This window comes from Rhodnius prolixus, unplaced genomic scaffold, assembly GCF_049639745.1.
Source record: "Rhodnius prolixus isolate KJV_2025 unplaced genomic scaffold, Rpr scaffold_25, whole genome shotgun sequence".
NCBI lineage: Eukaryota > Metazoa > Arthropoda > Insecta > Hemiptera > Reduviidae > Rhodnius > Rhodnius prolixus.
Window position 1 is genome coordinate 17567 of NW_027411585.1, and position 18635 is coordinate 36201.

The window sequence follows — 18635 nt, forward strand, 5'->3', positions numbered from 1 at the left end:
TGAAAATTGTACTGTATCAGAACAACAAACTTATACTTCATTTGCATGGTATCTCTGAAAGGATCACAATACCTAAATATCTCCACTGCTTGCTGAACGTTCGCGAGTTACTGAAGTAAACAAAAAAAACTTGGTTTTTCTAATTACTTGTTACTTAAATGTTAATAAGTGAATTAATGATCTGTTCGCAGTATATTTCCGCGACCTCTCCCCCCCCCCCAGGCGCCCATGGTTTAAGAAGCACTTACAGGTCCTCGTCCATAGCATAAGCATAAGTTTAAGATAAATTCTGTTTTTGTGGAACTGGAGTCTGCTTTTAAAGTTAAATATGAACAAAACCAAAAAATATGAAAGTTAGGCCATAATTAAGCTGAAAATCATTTAATTTTGACTTAAGGACAAAATATTGCTCTCATAGTTTGAGTTTCGCGTGAGATTTTTAAGTCTTTATACTTGAACTTTCTGCACAAGATGAATATTTGTCATAATTAGATTATGATTAAATTAGATTTATGATTATTGTTCAAATGAAGCTAAATTCCTTGGAGTTGTGAACATTAAGAAGTTATTTTATACAAATAATGGAATGTTATCTAGATGGTTGGCAGTTAACCTCCTTTATTCCGACCCTGAAGGGAGGCAGTTCTAATATTGAGTTAAATTTCTATAGAAGATTTGGTGTATAGTTTAGAGGGCTTCAAATCTTCACTGTGCTGCAAACCTTGAAATGCGAAATATTAAATGGTAATCTCACATAACTAAAAAAATTTGTGAAATTTATAAATGGCTCTATTGATTTTAAAGATCAACCAAGCTTTAATTGATGAGCATTAGAACATGTAAAGTTCGTGGGTAATAAAGCGAGATATTGTGCCTTAAATTCAGTGTCACTCATGCGGTTCCTAGAATTAAAAATGCTATATCTCTGGCACTATTACCTTCAGTGATTACGACAAAGTTCTATTAATTTTTAATGGAAGGAAAAAAAATATAGCGAATCAAATTTTGAGTGAGATCTGAAATCTCAACATTCACTCGCTCTAAGGTGGAGTTGAAGAATTACACTAAATTGAGGCTTGGTAATTGAATAATACTTTTCCGATCCTTTCTTTGGCGACTTTAATAGTTTTCTTTGTTAATGAAATGTGGATGTTTAATCATTAAGAAATTTTTTTGATACAAATTTATATAAAATTAAATTATATTTATTGAAATTAAGCGATTCATTACAATACAGCTTTCACATGTTTTTAACAGCTAATCCAAACAATTTGAGATAAATGTAGACTTGAGGAGGCTGTGGGGTCACACTTTCTGTAAGGTATCACTTAAACTCTCTCCACTGTTAATGGACTGTCATAATAATCTCTAAAGCAGCATACTTTAACAGTTGGTCTATTGTGTGGCCTTATCCTAGAACAAGATCTAGAACAAGATGTGGTAGGAACTGGAGAAATTGTCGTTGGGAACAAGTCACTGTTTAAAGAAACTAAAGGCATTTAACTCCCGAAAAGCAGTTATCACAAGCTCTGAGGCGTCTATCACAGCAGTTATCACAAGCTCTGAGGTGTCTTATCACAGCAGTTTTGTACAATCAATAATAGCAAAGAACTGAACGCACCAATGTTACAAAAATTCATTATTACGGAATGAAAGTTTCATACAGAAAACCTACCTTTTAATACAGAATATTTAATCGTAAATGTGGATAGATGTTGCTATGCCACTTCTACACAATATTATTACATAAATTCTAAATAGAAAAATAGAATATGAACTCAATAATGTGTTTGTGTGGTTATTTATTTAAACTATATTCTGCAAATTGTTGGATTCTTCAGCGGATACTGGTGTCCAGCCTCCAAAAACGTTTTCCAATTCTTTAGCAACAGCTAGTGTTAACCGGTCCTGATTTCTGTTAGCGATAATCTACAACAGAAAACAGAAGCAATCAGAATATGATCCAACCACTAAGACTAGACTAACCTCGACCGACCTGCGATTATCTATCTCCACTTCACTTGGTGTACTTCCAACATTAAGTCAGTTTAGCACAGAATATTTACATCAAGCGCTTTATTTTCTCACAAAAATGTTCATCATTGGAAAAGTAAAATGAAAACAGAAATAGGCTGAGCACTTTTCATTGTATTGCACCTTCTGTCAATTGTAAAATTTCCACCAACATTTCCTTTGAAGCTCTATTTTCAAACAAATATTTGGGCTAGTCTATAATTTTTGAGGAAATGCCTCCAGTGTTTAACTTAAGTCAAAGCTATATCTGCTATTTCATGGTCTGTTTTAGCCGAATCGACAATAGGGATACTAATACCAAACTAAAGAGTACCATCATAAATTCTGGAACGAGGTAAATAAGATTGTAAAAAATTCCAGTAAAATATTATTAGACCAGACCGAACTGGTATTGTCAGACTTTCTTCTAAATCCATTGATGATACCCCTGAGAGTTTTTCAACCATTAGCTTTAGCAACGTCAACGTCAATTAGAATATGAATCAATTTTTTCTTTTGGTTGAGCCAAATTCTGTATTCTTTCTTGCATTCAATATACAATACATAAATTTGAGATAATCAACAAATTTTCTATGCTTACAGAGCGTTCATAATTTTTTTCTTTAATTCTCAAAATTTTACGCAGATAAAAGCAACCATTTCTCGAGCAGTTTGTAAATCTGCCCAAGAAGGTAAATGTTATCTTAAACTGCCGGAGATGTTTTGGACTATTATTAAAGAGTGTTATGTTTTTAAAAAAATCCTGATGGTATTAAATTAATTACATAGAAAACAGAGTATAAATGAAACAGATGGCAAGGGTGATGACCACATCACCAAGCAAACGCAGAAATGAGGTAGAAGTTACATCTAATAATTGAATTGATGCCATACCTGAATGCCGAATGGCAAGCCGCTTTTAGACAGGCCCGCAGGACACACTGTTGCTGGAATGCCTAACAGGTTGGCCACAGACAGGTAAATCACATTGGTGAACTTATAGTACATTCTATAGTGTTTATGCGCAGTGTCGAAGAACACAGGAAGAATCAACACTCCGCAATCCCCTAATAATTCCTGCAAGAAAAAGAACTCACATCATTTGTATACAATGAATAATCACCTTTTATGTCCTCATGGTGCCAATTAGTAGTGAGATACTTAATTTAAAATGGGATATTTTACTTAATTTTCAGTTCAAGGGAGCACACATCTTTGTTTTGGAGGCATGAATATTGTAATTGCTATCTGGGAATCATCAGTGGCGGCTCGCATGAAGTCATAGCGGAAGTGAACTTCTTCTATTTTCAATGACGTTTTCCATCCATTTTAACATAATGAGTTCCTTATTTCTATCTTTACTCTTGCCAACCATATCTCCCACCCTTAATTAGTTAAGTGCGGCCATTAAGGAACCCGGAACGATCTTTCTTTCGACGAATGTTGATTATTTGCTCTAGCTGCTTGCTGAATTGAATAGCTGCACAACTGCATGTACTAAGAACTTCAAAATGTGCATTTTGGGTGAAAACCCTGAATAAAAAATCTGCGCGAAACTGAAAGTAATACTCACCCCCCCCCCCTAAGGCCGGCTTTTCGCCCAACTACCAAATTAGGTGTCGTGGACGGAGGCGACTAGCAAACGTACTTTACTGTAAAAGTTTCATTAAATAAAATCAAATGCCTAGACCGGGCATCGAACCCAGCCCCAAAGTACATCTATGCTTTGCGGACCTCGCCTCTAACCGCTCGGCTATCGTCACGCTAACTGAGAAATCAAATTATATAACAATAATTTATGCTGATAAGAGGTGTATGAGAAGTCATTACTTTCTTGCACAACTACTGTGATTCCCAACTGCTGAACTCTACACCTGCTGCTGTACTAACTAGCCGCATACCAGTATTGCTAGGGACACCTGTCGGATTTGTTACTAACTAATCTAAGCTGGTCTTTAAAGTACAAACCTCCATGTATTTCCCTAATTCCTCTTTCAACTTTCTCATGTTTGTTTCATATGATTTTGGTAAAACTTCGCTACATTTCTTAGTAAATCCATAGAACACTGAGTAAGTGTGGAATTTAGAACATCCAAATATATCCAGTACCACTTCCCTCAGTACATCCCACATACTAAAATCCTAAATAAGAAAATAAATTATTGCATTGATATTTTTTATTTAAGAAATGAATTTATGATAATAATAAACAATAATTTAGAAGGATACCTGAGGATCTTCTGACCGCTGGAAAATGTTGTTAGGGGCTTTCATGCGCATCATGATGGTGCTCAGTGCTTCTAGAGAGTTGTCAAATTTACTGATGTACGCCTGCCAAACATGTTAACATGTATTTCAATAAACAGAAATAGACATTTTATTTATATATTTCTTGTTATTTACAATCTTCTTAATTTGAATTTTATGGGAGAGCCATGCTGGCGACAAGTACAAATCTTTCAACAGTGCCCATTCATTAATAGCAACTTTCATTTAACACATCCATGATGAATATTACTCAACCCCGAAAATGTCCTTTAGTTCCCACTTTAGTATCAATTCTCTTCGTTTCACAAATGGATGCGCTTTCTTGGGCTGTTCAAGACAAATGACTAACTTGAAATCTTCACAATTACATAAAAGACAAGCTATGGTAAAAAGTCTTAATTTATTACGGGAAGACTATCAAATAATTCCAACATCAAATCTATTTAGGCCTACGGTTTAAAACTCTGGCTTTCCAGTAAATATGAGGAGATTACCAACATTCAAGAACAAATGTTCCACATGTACTACATTGATTCCTCTTTCATTGTCACAAATATTACTGACACTCACTGATATGGAAGTAAAAAAAAAGCTTTCATCTTTTCTTGAAAAATGGTGTATGTTTTCCTAGAGCTTGTTTATTTTCTGTAAATTTAAAATCATTTAGATTTATTCGAAAAGAATCATTCTAAAAGAGAGGGGGAACCTGTTATGGAATTTCAGAAGAGGCGAAACAGAACAAAAAATACATAACGATTTCTTGCTCTGAACATTCAATCTGGTACAATAAAAGAGAATTGATATTAATATTACAACCATAGGGATGGGATTAGCTATGCGGTTAGCGTAATGGACTCCCACGCGGAGGTCCCGGGTTCGAATCCAGCTGCTGATCCTTAGATTTTCTTCTCCTAGGAGCTTCTTACAGCTCACTGTCCGGAAATGAGCAGTGTTGCCTGTAAAGAGATAAACTGTCCGGAGGCCGGCAGTGCACTGAAAAAAGCTCCGGACGCCAATAACCTTAGATGTTGACGCGCCTTAAATCATTAAAATATATATATATATTACAACCATCATATTTAGTTTATTTGATCTACACTTTAAGATCTGCCAGGAAGATTTCATCCAGTGATTTTGTCAGGGTTTAAGTTTTGATTAGGTCTATTGTGAGGTAAGTGAAAGAGTCCTTACCAGGGTTGTTCTGTATTTTTTTGTTATAACAAATTCATCTGAGTCATTTAGTCACTGCTAACCTTAGGCAGAGTCTTTTCGTCACAGTTAATGCTGCTTATTATCAATGGCCGGTAAAGTCAAGCAGAAATTAACAGGAATTTTATTAGAACTGTATCATGCATGTAGTTGAACATCTCAGCAAGTCCTGTCAATAGTTGCATCAGCAATTAGCTGGACCCTCTCCGAAAAACGCAGGCTATCACAGTCGTCTTTTTTTCAAATCAAACCCAGCAAAAACGAAATTGAACAACTAATTGGCTCTGGGCAGATATTGATATAGTATACTTTTAGATTTATGTAAGCGCGTAATGTGAATGTTTCTTTTGAATCATTGCAGAAAATGGTTCGAAAAACTACGCATTCACTGAAGCCTAACTGAAGGTTAATCCTTAATTTTACGCCTATCGGATCGGATTATCGCCTACATGTCGGAAACGATCTGCAATTCAAGCTATTTAATCTAAAATTAGGTATTGCGTAAGATAACGTTACCTTCTCAGGCTGGACTCCATACTGTTTGAAGTGGAAAGCTGATCTCCTAATGGCATCTTTGATGTCAGGATGAATCTTCGATGTGAGCAGAGTTTTCTGCTCTTCCAAATAGAAGACCTTTATAGTAGAGAAGTCCACCTGAAAGTTAATATAGTCTTACACTGCTTGCAATGTTATAATAGCAGTAACTTGTAAGGTCCCACTTATATACATGTGTATCGAATAGAATTGAAAAGCTAAGTTCTCAATTACTGATTGGATATTCAAATCCATTCATTTAGCTTCCTGTAAATAGTCAATAGATGGTGACGTTCAATTGTTACAAGTAAAGGACTACATACTCTCTACGAAAAGCCTACCATCTGGTGCCAAAGATTCAAGTTCTTCCAAGGCAGTTTAGTCATATAGGGTAGCCTCAGCAAATCCATTCTATCGCCGACCATTGTTTAAGCGAAAAGTACAAAGAATCTCTTTCATTTAAAAGAAATAATAAACAAAAACTATTACTGGTTTATCCAGGTTTAGAAATTGGGCGTTTTTCGGCGCAGCAGCAGTAAGAATGATGGGAAGGTCAACAGCATGAGTGCTGAGCGGCACCATCACCAGGAACTCGTCCCACTCTTCTTCCGAACTGTTGGGAATGTGTCCATCGTTGCTTATGATGTCTGGAAATCAAATTAACGATGTACTTATCCGAAAAATATAATATATCAAGTATTAAAGGTTTGCATTAAAAAAAAAAATGTCAAAGTGATTGGCTAAAAATACAATTTTTGGATACTTGGAAAGATTTTCGCGCCTCAAATCAAGTCAAATTTACTAAATCTATCTTCACTCGAATTCATAAAATAATGTTTTCATGTTTTCGCGATTTATCGCAGACTACGTGTTTACTTTCCCTCGCACGAAATTTGAATCTTCATCTGAAATATTACCGGAAATAATGCCGGAAACCTGCAAGAAGGTTTAAAAAGCAGCTCTGCGGAAGTTTTTCAGTCAATAATTGACAATGCAAAAAATATCAGTATTTTCTTGTTATTTTATTAAAACCAAAAAATAGTTTTCTTTAAGGAAGAGAAATACCGAATTTGTTTTGGTTCAGCTGTTACGTCACTCTTAGGAAATGCGGTTCACCTTGACTGAGTAGCTGCAGGCGCCTGTTGAGCGCTGGTTCCAGAAATGCTTCAAAGCTGTGCGGGGGGTTACCTTGAGGAGAGGATCCCTTAATACCTCTCTGCTTCACCTTATCCTAGTTCAAGTTTTTGCTGACATACTCGTATGTTGATTCCTCTAAATCCGACAATCTGTTTGCTAACTACAGGATAGAGATTTGGCCAAAATTCTTCACCGGCAAGCCGACTTATTACTTTTATTTTATTTTTCTACCCACGAGTGCCATATTTTCGGACCTGAGTTTTCACTCGATACATCATGGTTTTCGAACAAAATATCTTTAAAGCGAAAAGTCGAGGAGGCCGAAAGTTTCTATTCGCTTGGAAGCTCGAGCGTAACTGGCTGGTCAACTTTCTAACTCTTCAGAAAAAACCGTTGAAAAACATTTCACTTTGACAATTATTTTCTCTTTTAACAAACACAGATACTCACGAGAGGAGGGTTTGTGTCCAAATACGCCGCAGAAATGTGCAGGAAGTCTTCCGGAGCCAATTACATCTGACCCAAGACCGATAGTAGAGGCACCAGCTCCCAGCATCGCACACTGTTTACAAAAACACCATTCACTCATGTCGTTTCTAACTCACTCGGGAGTGACCTTATTTGCACAAAGAAAATGTTACACGCTGCAATCACTCCTCCAATTTTACAAATTATTCTTAGCGACACCAAAAATTAAGATATTCTTCGCTACTAAGGCGATCTTGCTACTTTCTAATGAAATACTTAGAAAGTATTAACTTTCTAAGTTAATACTTAGTTTACCAATCACTCTCCGAAAATGTTAGGAATTTCTTTCATCTTTAACAACATTCACAAAAATATACCATACTGACAAACTACTGTTTTCAGACCTCACCACCAGACGAGCCCCCAGCTGTCCTTTGTACATCGTAGGGATTCTTAGTTAGTCCTGTCTTACGATTGTAACTTTCCCAGAAGTAGCACAGTTCCGGAGTATTTGTGACTGCGATCGGTATAGCTCCTGCCGATCTGAGGTTAGCCACAGCTTCTGCATCTTTCTTAGCGATTCTCTGTTCAGGTATGGTTCTGCCCGCATTGTGGCTCATTCCTGTGGGTCAAGTTGTATGAAAATAAAAATAAACTATCTGTTCTCAGAACTAACTGCACTTTATAAGAAAAAAATTGTTTTTTACTTGTAACTAAACTTACTAATTAACTACTTATTTTCAATCGTCTTTAAGATGAAGTAATAATAAAACGTCACTTTGTGGGAAGCGTGATGCCTTTGCAACCCAATGGGGTCTCTGCTTACCCGTGACGTCTCCGCTCCTCTGTGACATCTCAGATACCCCGTTATATCTGCACTCCCCTTGAAGAGAGGTTTTCAGGCGCCCGTCAGCTAGGAGCTCGCATTGTTTTCTCACTCACCCGCCTTGACAAACGTAAAAATTTTCCCGGAGACCAGTGGCTGTCGAAGGACCTTCGATTGCGTAACTCGTTTGTAGGGTTTATGCAGATTGAATAATTTTTCTCGATTGAAATTTCGAATCCATTTACCGTTTGTACCAGAGGTTCTCATAACTTTACCCCATCTTAAAAATCACAATCGATATCATAATTGAATTATGGCGTGTCATTTGAGTCTTATCCTGTTTCTGAATTCGAACTTACATTTTAAATATGACTGTTCTATTGAGAGCAATGAAACGCCCTTAATAAATAATATTTAAAAAAACTTTTATTCAAATTAAAAGAAATATTTCAGTTTAAATTTTAAAACTAATCTAATGTGAAGGATGAATCTGATGATTTTTAACAAGTTTGTTAATATCAGGCTCGAATTTACTCAAAAAAACAGCCGCAAGTCACCGCGTTCGGTAACATGTAAACGATTTCTCTTCTTAGTTAGCAGCGTTGCCACAGCACTAAATCCACGTTTACATAAATTCGACAAAGAGAGTGCTATCAAAAATCGTTGAATAATCGACCACAAAAATAACCAAATTTGAGCAAAAATTAACGAAAATCGAAATAAAAAACAACAACGAGATGGTCAATGTAGTTTAGTAGATAGGTTTGGAATTTAGTTTAAAATCTTAGAAAAACATAAATCAGCCATTGGCCCCCCCTGAACCTCTTTAACACCCCCACTTTTCTTTGGGCCCTTTACTGCCCCTGTAGGTCTCCAGCGCCCAAACGGGGTATATCGCCCTATTTGAGAAAGACTGGTTTAAACCCAAATTCTTGTTTAGCCATTCAAAGTCGAAAGTAAATTTATCTAATTGAACTGATTTCATCCAGATTAAATTTCTATGAACTTCTCACAACGTGAGCGTGACCCCATCATGTTGTCACAAAATTGTTTACCTGAGTACTGAGGAATGACGATTGAATATATTATCTTAACAACTTAATAAGGTGGGGAATAATTAATCTGACAAGAGGCGGAAAAGATAGCGACGAACAGTAAGCAGCAATACGTGAACACATTCAACATTTCAAGGTTGCCCCTCTCACCAAATGCTCGAAACAGGAATAAACAGGTTTCTGTTTGTATCGTGATATTGAATTTTTAAAGGTCATTCACGTTCTAAAGTCTAAAAGGATTTTCTGAAATTGGTCTTTGAATCTGGAAAATAGAAAAGGTTCAAATGTGACATTCGTCAGATCTAATATGAAGCCCGATGAAAATTTTCACAAAATCGGCCTTCCGGAGGTTCGAATAATCTCAATGTTCCAGCTTTGGAGGTTATTCGATTTTTAGTTTAGTTTGCAGCTCCATAAGTAGTTGTCAATTTATTTAATGTTCCTCACTAGCACAATGCAGAAGGTTGTACAGATTTATTGAACATTTTACTTCTGACGAAAACCATGTTAACAACTTTACTCCCATAAGAGTGCAAATTCCACAAAGTGATACCAATCAGTGAGTATTTAAAATAATCAGTAAAACCTAGTTTCACTTCATCTACACCTATTTGGCATCTTGAAGCCATTACCTGAGACTGCGATACACTCCTTGACGGTGAGGGGAACGCCCAGCAGTGGTTTGGTGGTCTCCCAGTAATTTGGGTCCGGATTAGCTTGGATCATCTCGTCAACCAATTTGGCCTGATTGAGCGCATCCTCGAAACGATCTTGAACTATTCTGCGTCACAAGAGATTATCTTTTAGATGATTAAAGGTTGTTCGAGCTACTTCTTGCCAGCAGAGTTTACACAAGTTCTTACCCATTAATTATCGGATTCACTGTCTGCATTCTGGTGATGAAAGCTAGAACGACTTCTGTACATGTTACCTGAAATGGAGATTCTATATCAGAAATGTTTAATCCACATACCAGTTTACGTGGCCTATATGCTTCACAGCAATAATACTTAATCTAGGTACATTTACTCTTAGATGGTAGTTCTCGGATTACAAGGGGACATCTTTACGCAGATCCGATTGCGTAGATAAAATTTCCCCTTCCTCTCTGAGAATATAACATTTCAGAAGGCTCCTCTCAGATGCTCCTTCAACTAAATTAATCATACTGTACGTTGCAGTAAATTCCTTTGAGCCTTAGTTTAAATTCCCCACTAGGTTTGAACTCCCTACACTTTTGATAAATACATTATTTACAGGAAATGATAGTGTTTTTCTTGATTCTCCAATGAAAAAGTTCGAGCTTGAAAATATATTTTAACAAAAAAATCTGACATGAGAACTCACACTATTGAAATTGAAATTAGCCCCCCCCCATTAAATATTCTTGGAACTTAAAATTGGTTAAAAAAAAAAAATTGTTGAAAGACACAAACTTTATTGAGGCATTTTTTCCCAATCTATTTTCGGCCAGATTTACAATTTTATTTACACATATAAATCTTGTTAATTTATAAGGCCCCCCACAATTTAATTAGGAGTCCGTTTGGAGGGAAACTAAACCTCGACTCCCCTCGAAGTGTTTGAGCATTATAGTGGGAAAATGTTCCCAATAGAGATATTTCAATGTTCTGGCTCCTGGGGCCGTTTTTCATCAAATCGCAGGAAATTCTACTTCGTTGGCTTGCTGCAGATCACACTACTCATTTTTTTTTTTTTAAATTTAGAAATTATTCAAAATTTTAGTTGGCATACTAAATAATATACGATTTTCATGATCAAATGCAGGGGCAGGTGTTGGTCTAGTGGTTATGTGCGTGGTTTTGCAAGTAGGAGATCCCCAGTTCGAATCCCGCGTGTACCTACTTTTCTTTTGTTAGAAAAAACATCAATAGTAAAGTATGAACTCCCGCCCCCGTCCACGACACGTTAAGCCCCGCCTGACAAAATAGGCGATTGCTTTACTTATTACTTTCTTTTATGATCAATTGATATAACTGAAGAACGCGTGACGTCGGGCTTTCCATGATTCGCTGACTGATTTGAATGTTTCGAACCAAATTAACAAAGAACGTCAAGCCTAAGTTGAAACAAAACACTTAACAATGCCCGGAAAATGACAGAAAAGTCGAAAAAGCCGACATTCTCAATAATACTACTGGTGGACTCACATTCTCCGAACTTAAAATTTATGACTAGAATACTCTCTTCTTACAAGGATAGGCAAAAATCAAGTGAATCTATGTAAGCTATTTGGATATAATGCTGTGTCTAAAATCTAATTGAATTTGAATCTCTACGGACTGGACGGGATAATTGCTGCTATTTTTATTGGATTTAGTTTTAAACACATTATTAGGAAATCAGCGAGCAGTCAGTTATAGATTTAACGGCCTAGGTTTTCTCTTATAGGGTTTTTTGATGAATCTAGGGTTCATCTGGGGAAAGAGATGCCGATGGTAATCTGAAGAAAATATGATTTTCGCCTTTTCCACCCAAATGAAACTTTGTTTCCCATTAAATACTCAAAGATGTACTGCTTGATCTGTTAATCTGGTTAACTCGAGCTACCTTTTGGTTTCTGATCATCTCAGCCAGTTCGAGGCCACTCTTCGTGAGCAGAGGGTTGCAAATTGAAGGCACTCTCTCTCTCTTTGTTCGCAGAGAGAAGAACTTGGAGTACGGCCAGACAAATATGAAGATGAAGAACTGGAACAGTCTGATCATTTCTTTCATAAAAAAGCCCCACATCTGAAACAAATAAAGCGGATTGTTTAATAATTCAGTGGATCGCATGTCTGAAGGACACTTTGTTTATTCGTCCCTGCAATTAAAAAAAAGAAAAATCAATTTAAGTTGGTCTGAGAATTAGAATTTACATGAATAATTATTTGTTTTACATGAAATTCTTCAAAAGTAACGTAAGGATTATGAAATCCTCTGCTAACGAAATTGGACCAGCTTCTTTACTAGGAACTTGCCATCCCTGCGGGTATACCCCCCTTAACAACACTCACTACTGAACGAAATCCGCTCACCTTCACACCTCACATTTACTAATTCTATGCTCTTCAGATACCTTCTTTTTGTGAACAAACTCAGACACTTGAGAGAGAGCCACAATAGAAATTTTAGGCTCAATGAATTTAGATACCTTAAGAAGACTTTTCCAATCTGTATTTTACTTGCTAACTAAGAGATATATAAAGACCCGTTGATAAAAATATGTTTTTTGAACTGGGGCTCTGAAGGGGTGTGAAAGCGACAATTCGATGCCCTGCCATCGCCATTCCAGGTTTCCTCGTCATTCGAGACTGATGGAAACTTCCCTTTTTGAAATATGAGCTTTGCAGAGAGGAAAGTCAGCCAGTGTTTTCTCCACATTAATTTCTGAATTGGATTTGGTGCAATTATTGAATTATTATTATTATTTCTAATTTGATTAGTAAATGGATTTTGAAAATATGCACAAGAATGAAATGAAAAGCCCTACAACCCAAATAGCATCAGTAGGCAAGATTGAGGTACTATGGAGGAGAGATGGAGCGAATTAGGTCGTCGAGCGTTGATTGTCCACTTCATTCAACAAATTGCTCCGGACAAATTACGCTTAAATCCCGTCCACGCTTCTCATGTCAGTAGAAAAGATTTATTCAGCATTTTATTCGTTTTTTCCTTCTGTTCTGCGTGAGAAAATTTCAGCGTCTTAAATTTTCCACTTCCAGTTTCAATCGAAATTGTGTATTTTGTCCACAAAGTCAAAAAAATCACTCAAAGTAGATTATCCTTTTGAAAACCACTCTACTTCTGAACGGAAGATTCCGTTTAAAATTCTTTTAACTGGATGTACCATTCATTTTTCCAAAATTTCTTCTTTTAGAAAGAGGAAGAAACAAGATCAGTTTACATTTTTGCAAACTTGTTCCAAAAAAGAACAATCTAAATAGTTCGAACTAGAAGTGGCGTCTTTGGGATCGTATTTATTAGGAAGTAGGAATGAAATAAAGTAGGTTTAAAAATTGGTCTGTAAGTGTGTGTTCGTCACAAATAAAAAACTGCGAGCCGCAGACATTCAATTTAATATTTGGTGAGGGGGCGCTACTGAGGGCTCCTAATAAGGTTAAGGAGAAATATCCATTAACCAGCGGTGACATATTATTTATATATTTTTTCAGTTTTTTAACTCACTTTCCATAAAAAATGATCCAATTATAGTGAACAAGTGTAATACTGAAGTAACTATCTCCTAAAAGTTTCAAAATAATTCGACGGAAAAACTGCAGGAATAAAAATCCAGGAAATGCGAATTTTCTAAATAGTTATTTGGGCTGTGTGAAGTTTTGATGATGTAAACGGCTTTGTTCCATATTTCTAATAATAGCACATTGATACTGACAGAATTATCAGTCGTTAATTACATTCTACTTTAAGGTATAAATTAGTTTTAAAATTTGAACATTATTTACAGTAACTCGGAAGGCAATTGTGTTGCTTTTGTAGTTTACCGTATAAATGTACACCAATCCAAAACTACAGGAAGTCTCCGAACTTTATGTAATTCGCTCAATGCCTTTCTAATTAGTGACTATTTTAAAAATAAGAACAAGTTCAACTGCCATTCTTGGGGCGTTTTGGGTTTCACACATCTCTGGGTGTCCCTGGGCACAAGGTCAGGTAACCACCATGAGAAGTTCAAGCTAGCTACTTAATTAGAAGCGGATGTTGGCGTGGTCGTTATGGAGCGTCAATTTTTGAGTAAAATATCAGCAGTTCAAATAGCCACTTTTTATTATTAAAAGAAATATTAATAGTAAAGTATGTGCTTCCTCTTCGACCACGATACCTAATTAGCAATTAGACGTTAATCCTCGCTTGAAAAAATGGACGTTCTTCGTTTTAAATATGTTTAATTAATATGGGTTTGTTTATTTTTCTATTTCGTAAGCTTTGAGAGACTTTTCTGGCGCTCCAAAATGGGGATCTTCCAGTTAACCAACTACGCGTGGTCCATTATGGTAATGGGGCGTTTCCAACCCATAGCACCTGAACGGTAACTGGATGCAAAGCCTGCTTGAGAAAATAGCCCTTAAGACGCTGGTCTCTGATATAGTTGTTTCTACTATACTAAGAAAAAAATACAATTTTTAAAATGCAAACTACCGAAAATTAAAAACCGGTTTTTAGTGACTTCAGAAAACTGTGATACCCATTAAAATCCAATTTTTCAAGTTTAGCTGGAGCGATACACTTCTCCAGTATGTTTTGGAGATCATCAAATTATGACGGAAGGTGAGAATAGCTGGTATTTCCGTTATTATTCCACAGTGCAAGCTTACCCCGCTACGTGATTTGTAGATTAGGCTTCCTAGAGTGCTATTAAGGACGCAAGTATAATTCTAACCTATTATGATTCCGGCGATGTAGCGAATAAATTAATTGCTAGTTCAAACAAACCAGGGAACACACTTGTTCGAAAGGGAAATAAAGTGTTAGAGCGTTGTGCCGGCCTAAGCGACGTATTATGGCGCAGAGCCCATTGAAAGATGATGGTACTTTAAAGTTTACAACCGGAAATGCAAATAGGTTACTTCCTCTTGCTTTGAGTTCGAGAAAGGCGTTTCAAATTATTCACCACATTTATATTCTGAGAACAAATTGTTCAGAATAGCTGGGTTTTTAGAAGAGTGCGAGTGTGTTAGTGCGGAAAAGTAAATCTCAAACATCCGATTTGAATTCTCGCACCATTTCCTGTCACCATGGTAGTAAGTGGAAGAGTTGCATTAGTCTGTCAGTCGTCTACACAATTCAGGAAATCGGACAGCTTTCGGGAACAGAGGAACCGTTAAGGAGATGGTTGAAAATAAGTGTGACGAGGAACTGTTTCTTCATAGCAACATCCTGTGCTCCGTCAATCATTTCTAATTTATAAATAATCCTGACTCTCTTCCTCAACATCTAAACCATGAAATAAAATCAAAGTAAATTGAAAGTTCAAAGTCATTCGTATTTTGGTTCCGTCAGAGAGAAAAACCTCCGCGCGATGGGTTACTGATCGCGATGGGTTACTGATCTCAGTAAATAGAACTGGATCATAAGTCAAGATCGAGAGGTTTTGGAAAATTTGTTTTACAATGGAAAACTGTGGGTGGAAGTAAATTAACACTTCAAATCACACTCGTGTTTGGGTACCAAGGAGTCTTACAGATTTAGTACAACTGAAGGTTACGAGATGAGCGACCGCCTTTGCAGTTATCGAGATGGCGATGATCGACTGGGAATAGTTTATCTCCGCACAAATAATCCATAAACTTTTGGAGACTTAGTGAAATTGTAGTTCTTAAATCGTTGTTAAAAACGGTGCAAATAATGTAATTTATAGAAAAATTCGCTCGGGATTTGTCCTATTCACTTGGACCTGGCGACTCCAGGTAATTATCACCTTTATTGTCGATGAAAATTTCTTTTCCATGATCTACGTTTCGACAGATTCTCACAACGAGGGATTTGCAAACAGACGTGGACAATGAGTATAAGGAAATTGATTTAGATAAATTTTATGGTTCTGGATGATAATTAGAAATCTGCAATAATCTTATGTTGACATATATAAAAACCCTCAAAAATCGAATTTTAATTGTGTGGAATAAAAAATTATGGAAGAGATATTTAAATAGATTAGCGTAATAATTACGAATTTTCTCTTCTATTGTTATTATCTATTTCATATAATCGACCGAAAGGAACTAGGGCTACTTCGTAATTACCTAAAAATGTTATTATATTGTCACCTGGCACTATTACGATAACAGGCCGCATTTATTTTGGGAAATATAAAGTGAAAGCGCCGGATAGCGATATTCTATCAAATTGTAAATTAGTAACTCTCCTTCTTTTATCAAGCCATTTTCATAAAAGTTATAGATGTTGTGTTAGCGACTATTTAGATCTGTTCATTCTTTCCAAAATGCGTTGAAATTTTAAGAAACTCAATTGGTTTACGAAACACTAGGATTGCCTTACTTCGTGAAAAGGTATTAAGAAACTCTATTTAAAGGTTTCAAATGAAGTAAATAGACTTACCCATAAAGAAAAGGTAAGATTGTACACCAGTCCAAAGGAAAGGTAACTTAGCTGTAATCATACCGCTTAGAGAAAATCTATTGAGGAAGTGATCGCTTCCAGTAAGTTGTTTCGACAAAAACCGTGTCAGGCCCCGGTCAGGGTCTAAACCAAATCTTTATTACGCAACAACTTTCTGTGATGTTTTGAGTAGTATTTACTCCAAGACCCACAAACACATATAAAAAAAAAGTAATTGCCTATCTTTTCAGGCGGGCTTTACGTCCAACTACCAATTAGGTGTCGTGGACGGAGGCGACTAGCAAACATACTTTACTGTAAATTTCTTTTATTAAACATTAAATAAAATCCAAGGCCTAAGACCGGGGGAATCGAACCCAGTACCACAATGCATATTAGCTTCGCAGGTCTCGCCTCTTAACCGTTCGGTTACCGTGGCGTTTACAAACAAATATATTTAAATCCAATTTATAAAAACCACTTTTCTTACTGAGGGGCGGTAAAATTGACTACCGGATACGAGTGTGCCGCAAAAAGAGACTTGATCTTATTACAGCGTCCAAAATAGTTGGTAACTATTGAGAAGCATTGTATTTGATTCCATGTTAAGAATGAAATCAATCATAACATTGTGGACTGAAACCTCTCAAGACTTATTGACGGTTGAAAAGTATAAAACTTTATTCGAATTTGGAAGGGATCGCAAGTTTTTCTTGGAATGGTTTTCTTTGTAAAATTTTTTAAAATTATTTATTTTCATCGGTGGCTCAGCAGCCTTTACAGAGATTTTAATCTTCATTGGGTCAGTAAACTTTCTGCCTCTTTCGAATTACTGTCCTTTGACACTGTGAAACAGATTCCTGCTCAAGACGAGAGTGCTGAATCACGATAGTTGTTAAGATGCAAGATGTAAAGATAACTCAAAAGTTCTGCATATAGCAGATCACTTACCTTGGATAGTTAATCCAATAATTCTTCAGATCACATGAAAGAAAATTTAGGTCTCTTATCTAACAATCGGAATTAAACTTTTCCTTTCGGTTTCATTAAAGAGAACACTTTGGAAAAATGGTCTGATGACGAGGTAAATACGAGTGTGCAGGTCGCTGTTGAACTGATGTTTGTGATCAGGTTCGTTCAGGGGACTCCAACCGAAACGGTTACGAACCGGTGAATTGACCTTAGTTCTGCAGCAGCTACTCGTCCCCACCTTCATTCTGCTGGCATTATCCCCTCCAGCAATCCAGTCGACAAAGCAGTTTTTCTTATGTACATATTTATTGCGAACCTATGTTAGTTTACTTTGTTCAATTACATAATTACATAAAAACTTACGAACCTTAGGTGAATCTTCGCCAGAGTTCATTCATATCCTATGTATATCTGATCGATTTTTCTACGCAGCCTTCTTCTAAAGTAACGTTCATCTCAACCAACCTTCAATAAATTGAAATTCGCGTAAAAAACCATCATCTCATTTCTATTTTATCGCGCAACCTTCTGTTAGATTTCAAAATTATAACCTTCATTTGAATTATTATTTTCTTTACTATTGCAATTTAAAAATGTACTCCAAACTTACACTGCAAGAAATGTTAGAAGAAGTGAAGAGAGAAAGGAAATTAAATAAATCTTTAATTAATTGAATAAATGAAGGTTAATTTGAAAAAGGAACAAACAGGAAGTAAAACAAATGTAGTGATAAAAAAGATCAATTAGAAGCAAAATAATGTAACTTCCTTGAGGCGCTTTATTATTGTAATTCTATGAAAATGTTGTAGATATAGATGACACTGGCACCATTAGGGGATATTGCTGCCTTTTCAATATCCTGGCCAAAACATGAGCAGGAAACACATACCGATTCATATGTACAGTACATCCTTCCGATTGTTTAATATATTTTAAGCGGGCATTTGAAGCGGCTAAACAATTCTTATTCCACTAATGAATCATTTAGTCAAACACTTTTAATGGTTGCATTTGCGAAAATTGAGTTATTTTATTTTTTAGCTTCGATTAAAATTTGATTCTGATGCCTTGAA

At 36.2% G+C, this 18635-nt stretch overlaps 1 protein-coding gene across 1 annotated transcript; it reads right to left on the reverse strand.

Annotated features, from left to right (window-relative positions):
* Nucleotides 1-1183: 1183 nt before the first annotated feature.
* LOC141448383 (fatty-acid amide hydrolase 2-B-like) lies at nucleotides 1184-17779 on the reverse strand. Its single transcript, XM_074116718.1, has 12 exons — nucleotides 17542-17779; nucleotides 12082-12261; nucleotides 10374-10441; nucleotides 10143-10291; nucleotides 8034-8251; nucleotides 7612-7723; nucleotides 6514-6671; nucleotides 6007-6144; nucleotides 4243-4344; nucleotides 3982-4155; nucleotides 2908-3090; nucleotides 1184-1929 (listed from the first exon to the last, which is right to left on the reverse strand). Exons 2-12 carry the CDS (start codon nucleotides 12259-12261, stop codon nucleotides 1807-1809), a joined length of 1605 nt encoding a protein of 534 aa, XP_073972819.1. The 5' UTR covers nucleotides 17542-17779; the 3' UTR covers nucleotides 1184-1806.
* Nucleotides 17780-18635: the final 856 nt, after the last annotated feature.

Bases quoted from the DNA above. Each gene is read 5' to 3' on its own strand.
- LOC141448383 (XM_074116718.1), bottom strand. From the start codon at position 12,261: ATGTGGGGCTTTTTTATGAAAGAAATGATCAGACTGTTCCAGTTCTTC. The intron at 10,292-10,373 runs GTAAGAACTTGT...CTTGTGACGCAG, and splicing joins GTGAATCCGATAATTAATGG to AATAGTTCAAGATCGTTTCG. The intron at 7,724-8,033 runs GTCTGAAAACAG...TTTTGTAAACAG, and splicing joins GGGGCTCGTCTGGTGGTGAG to TGTGCGATGCTGGGAGCTGG.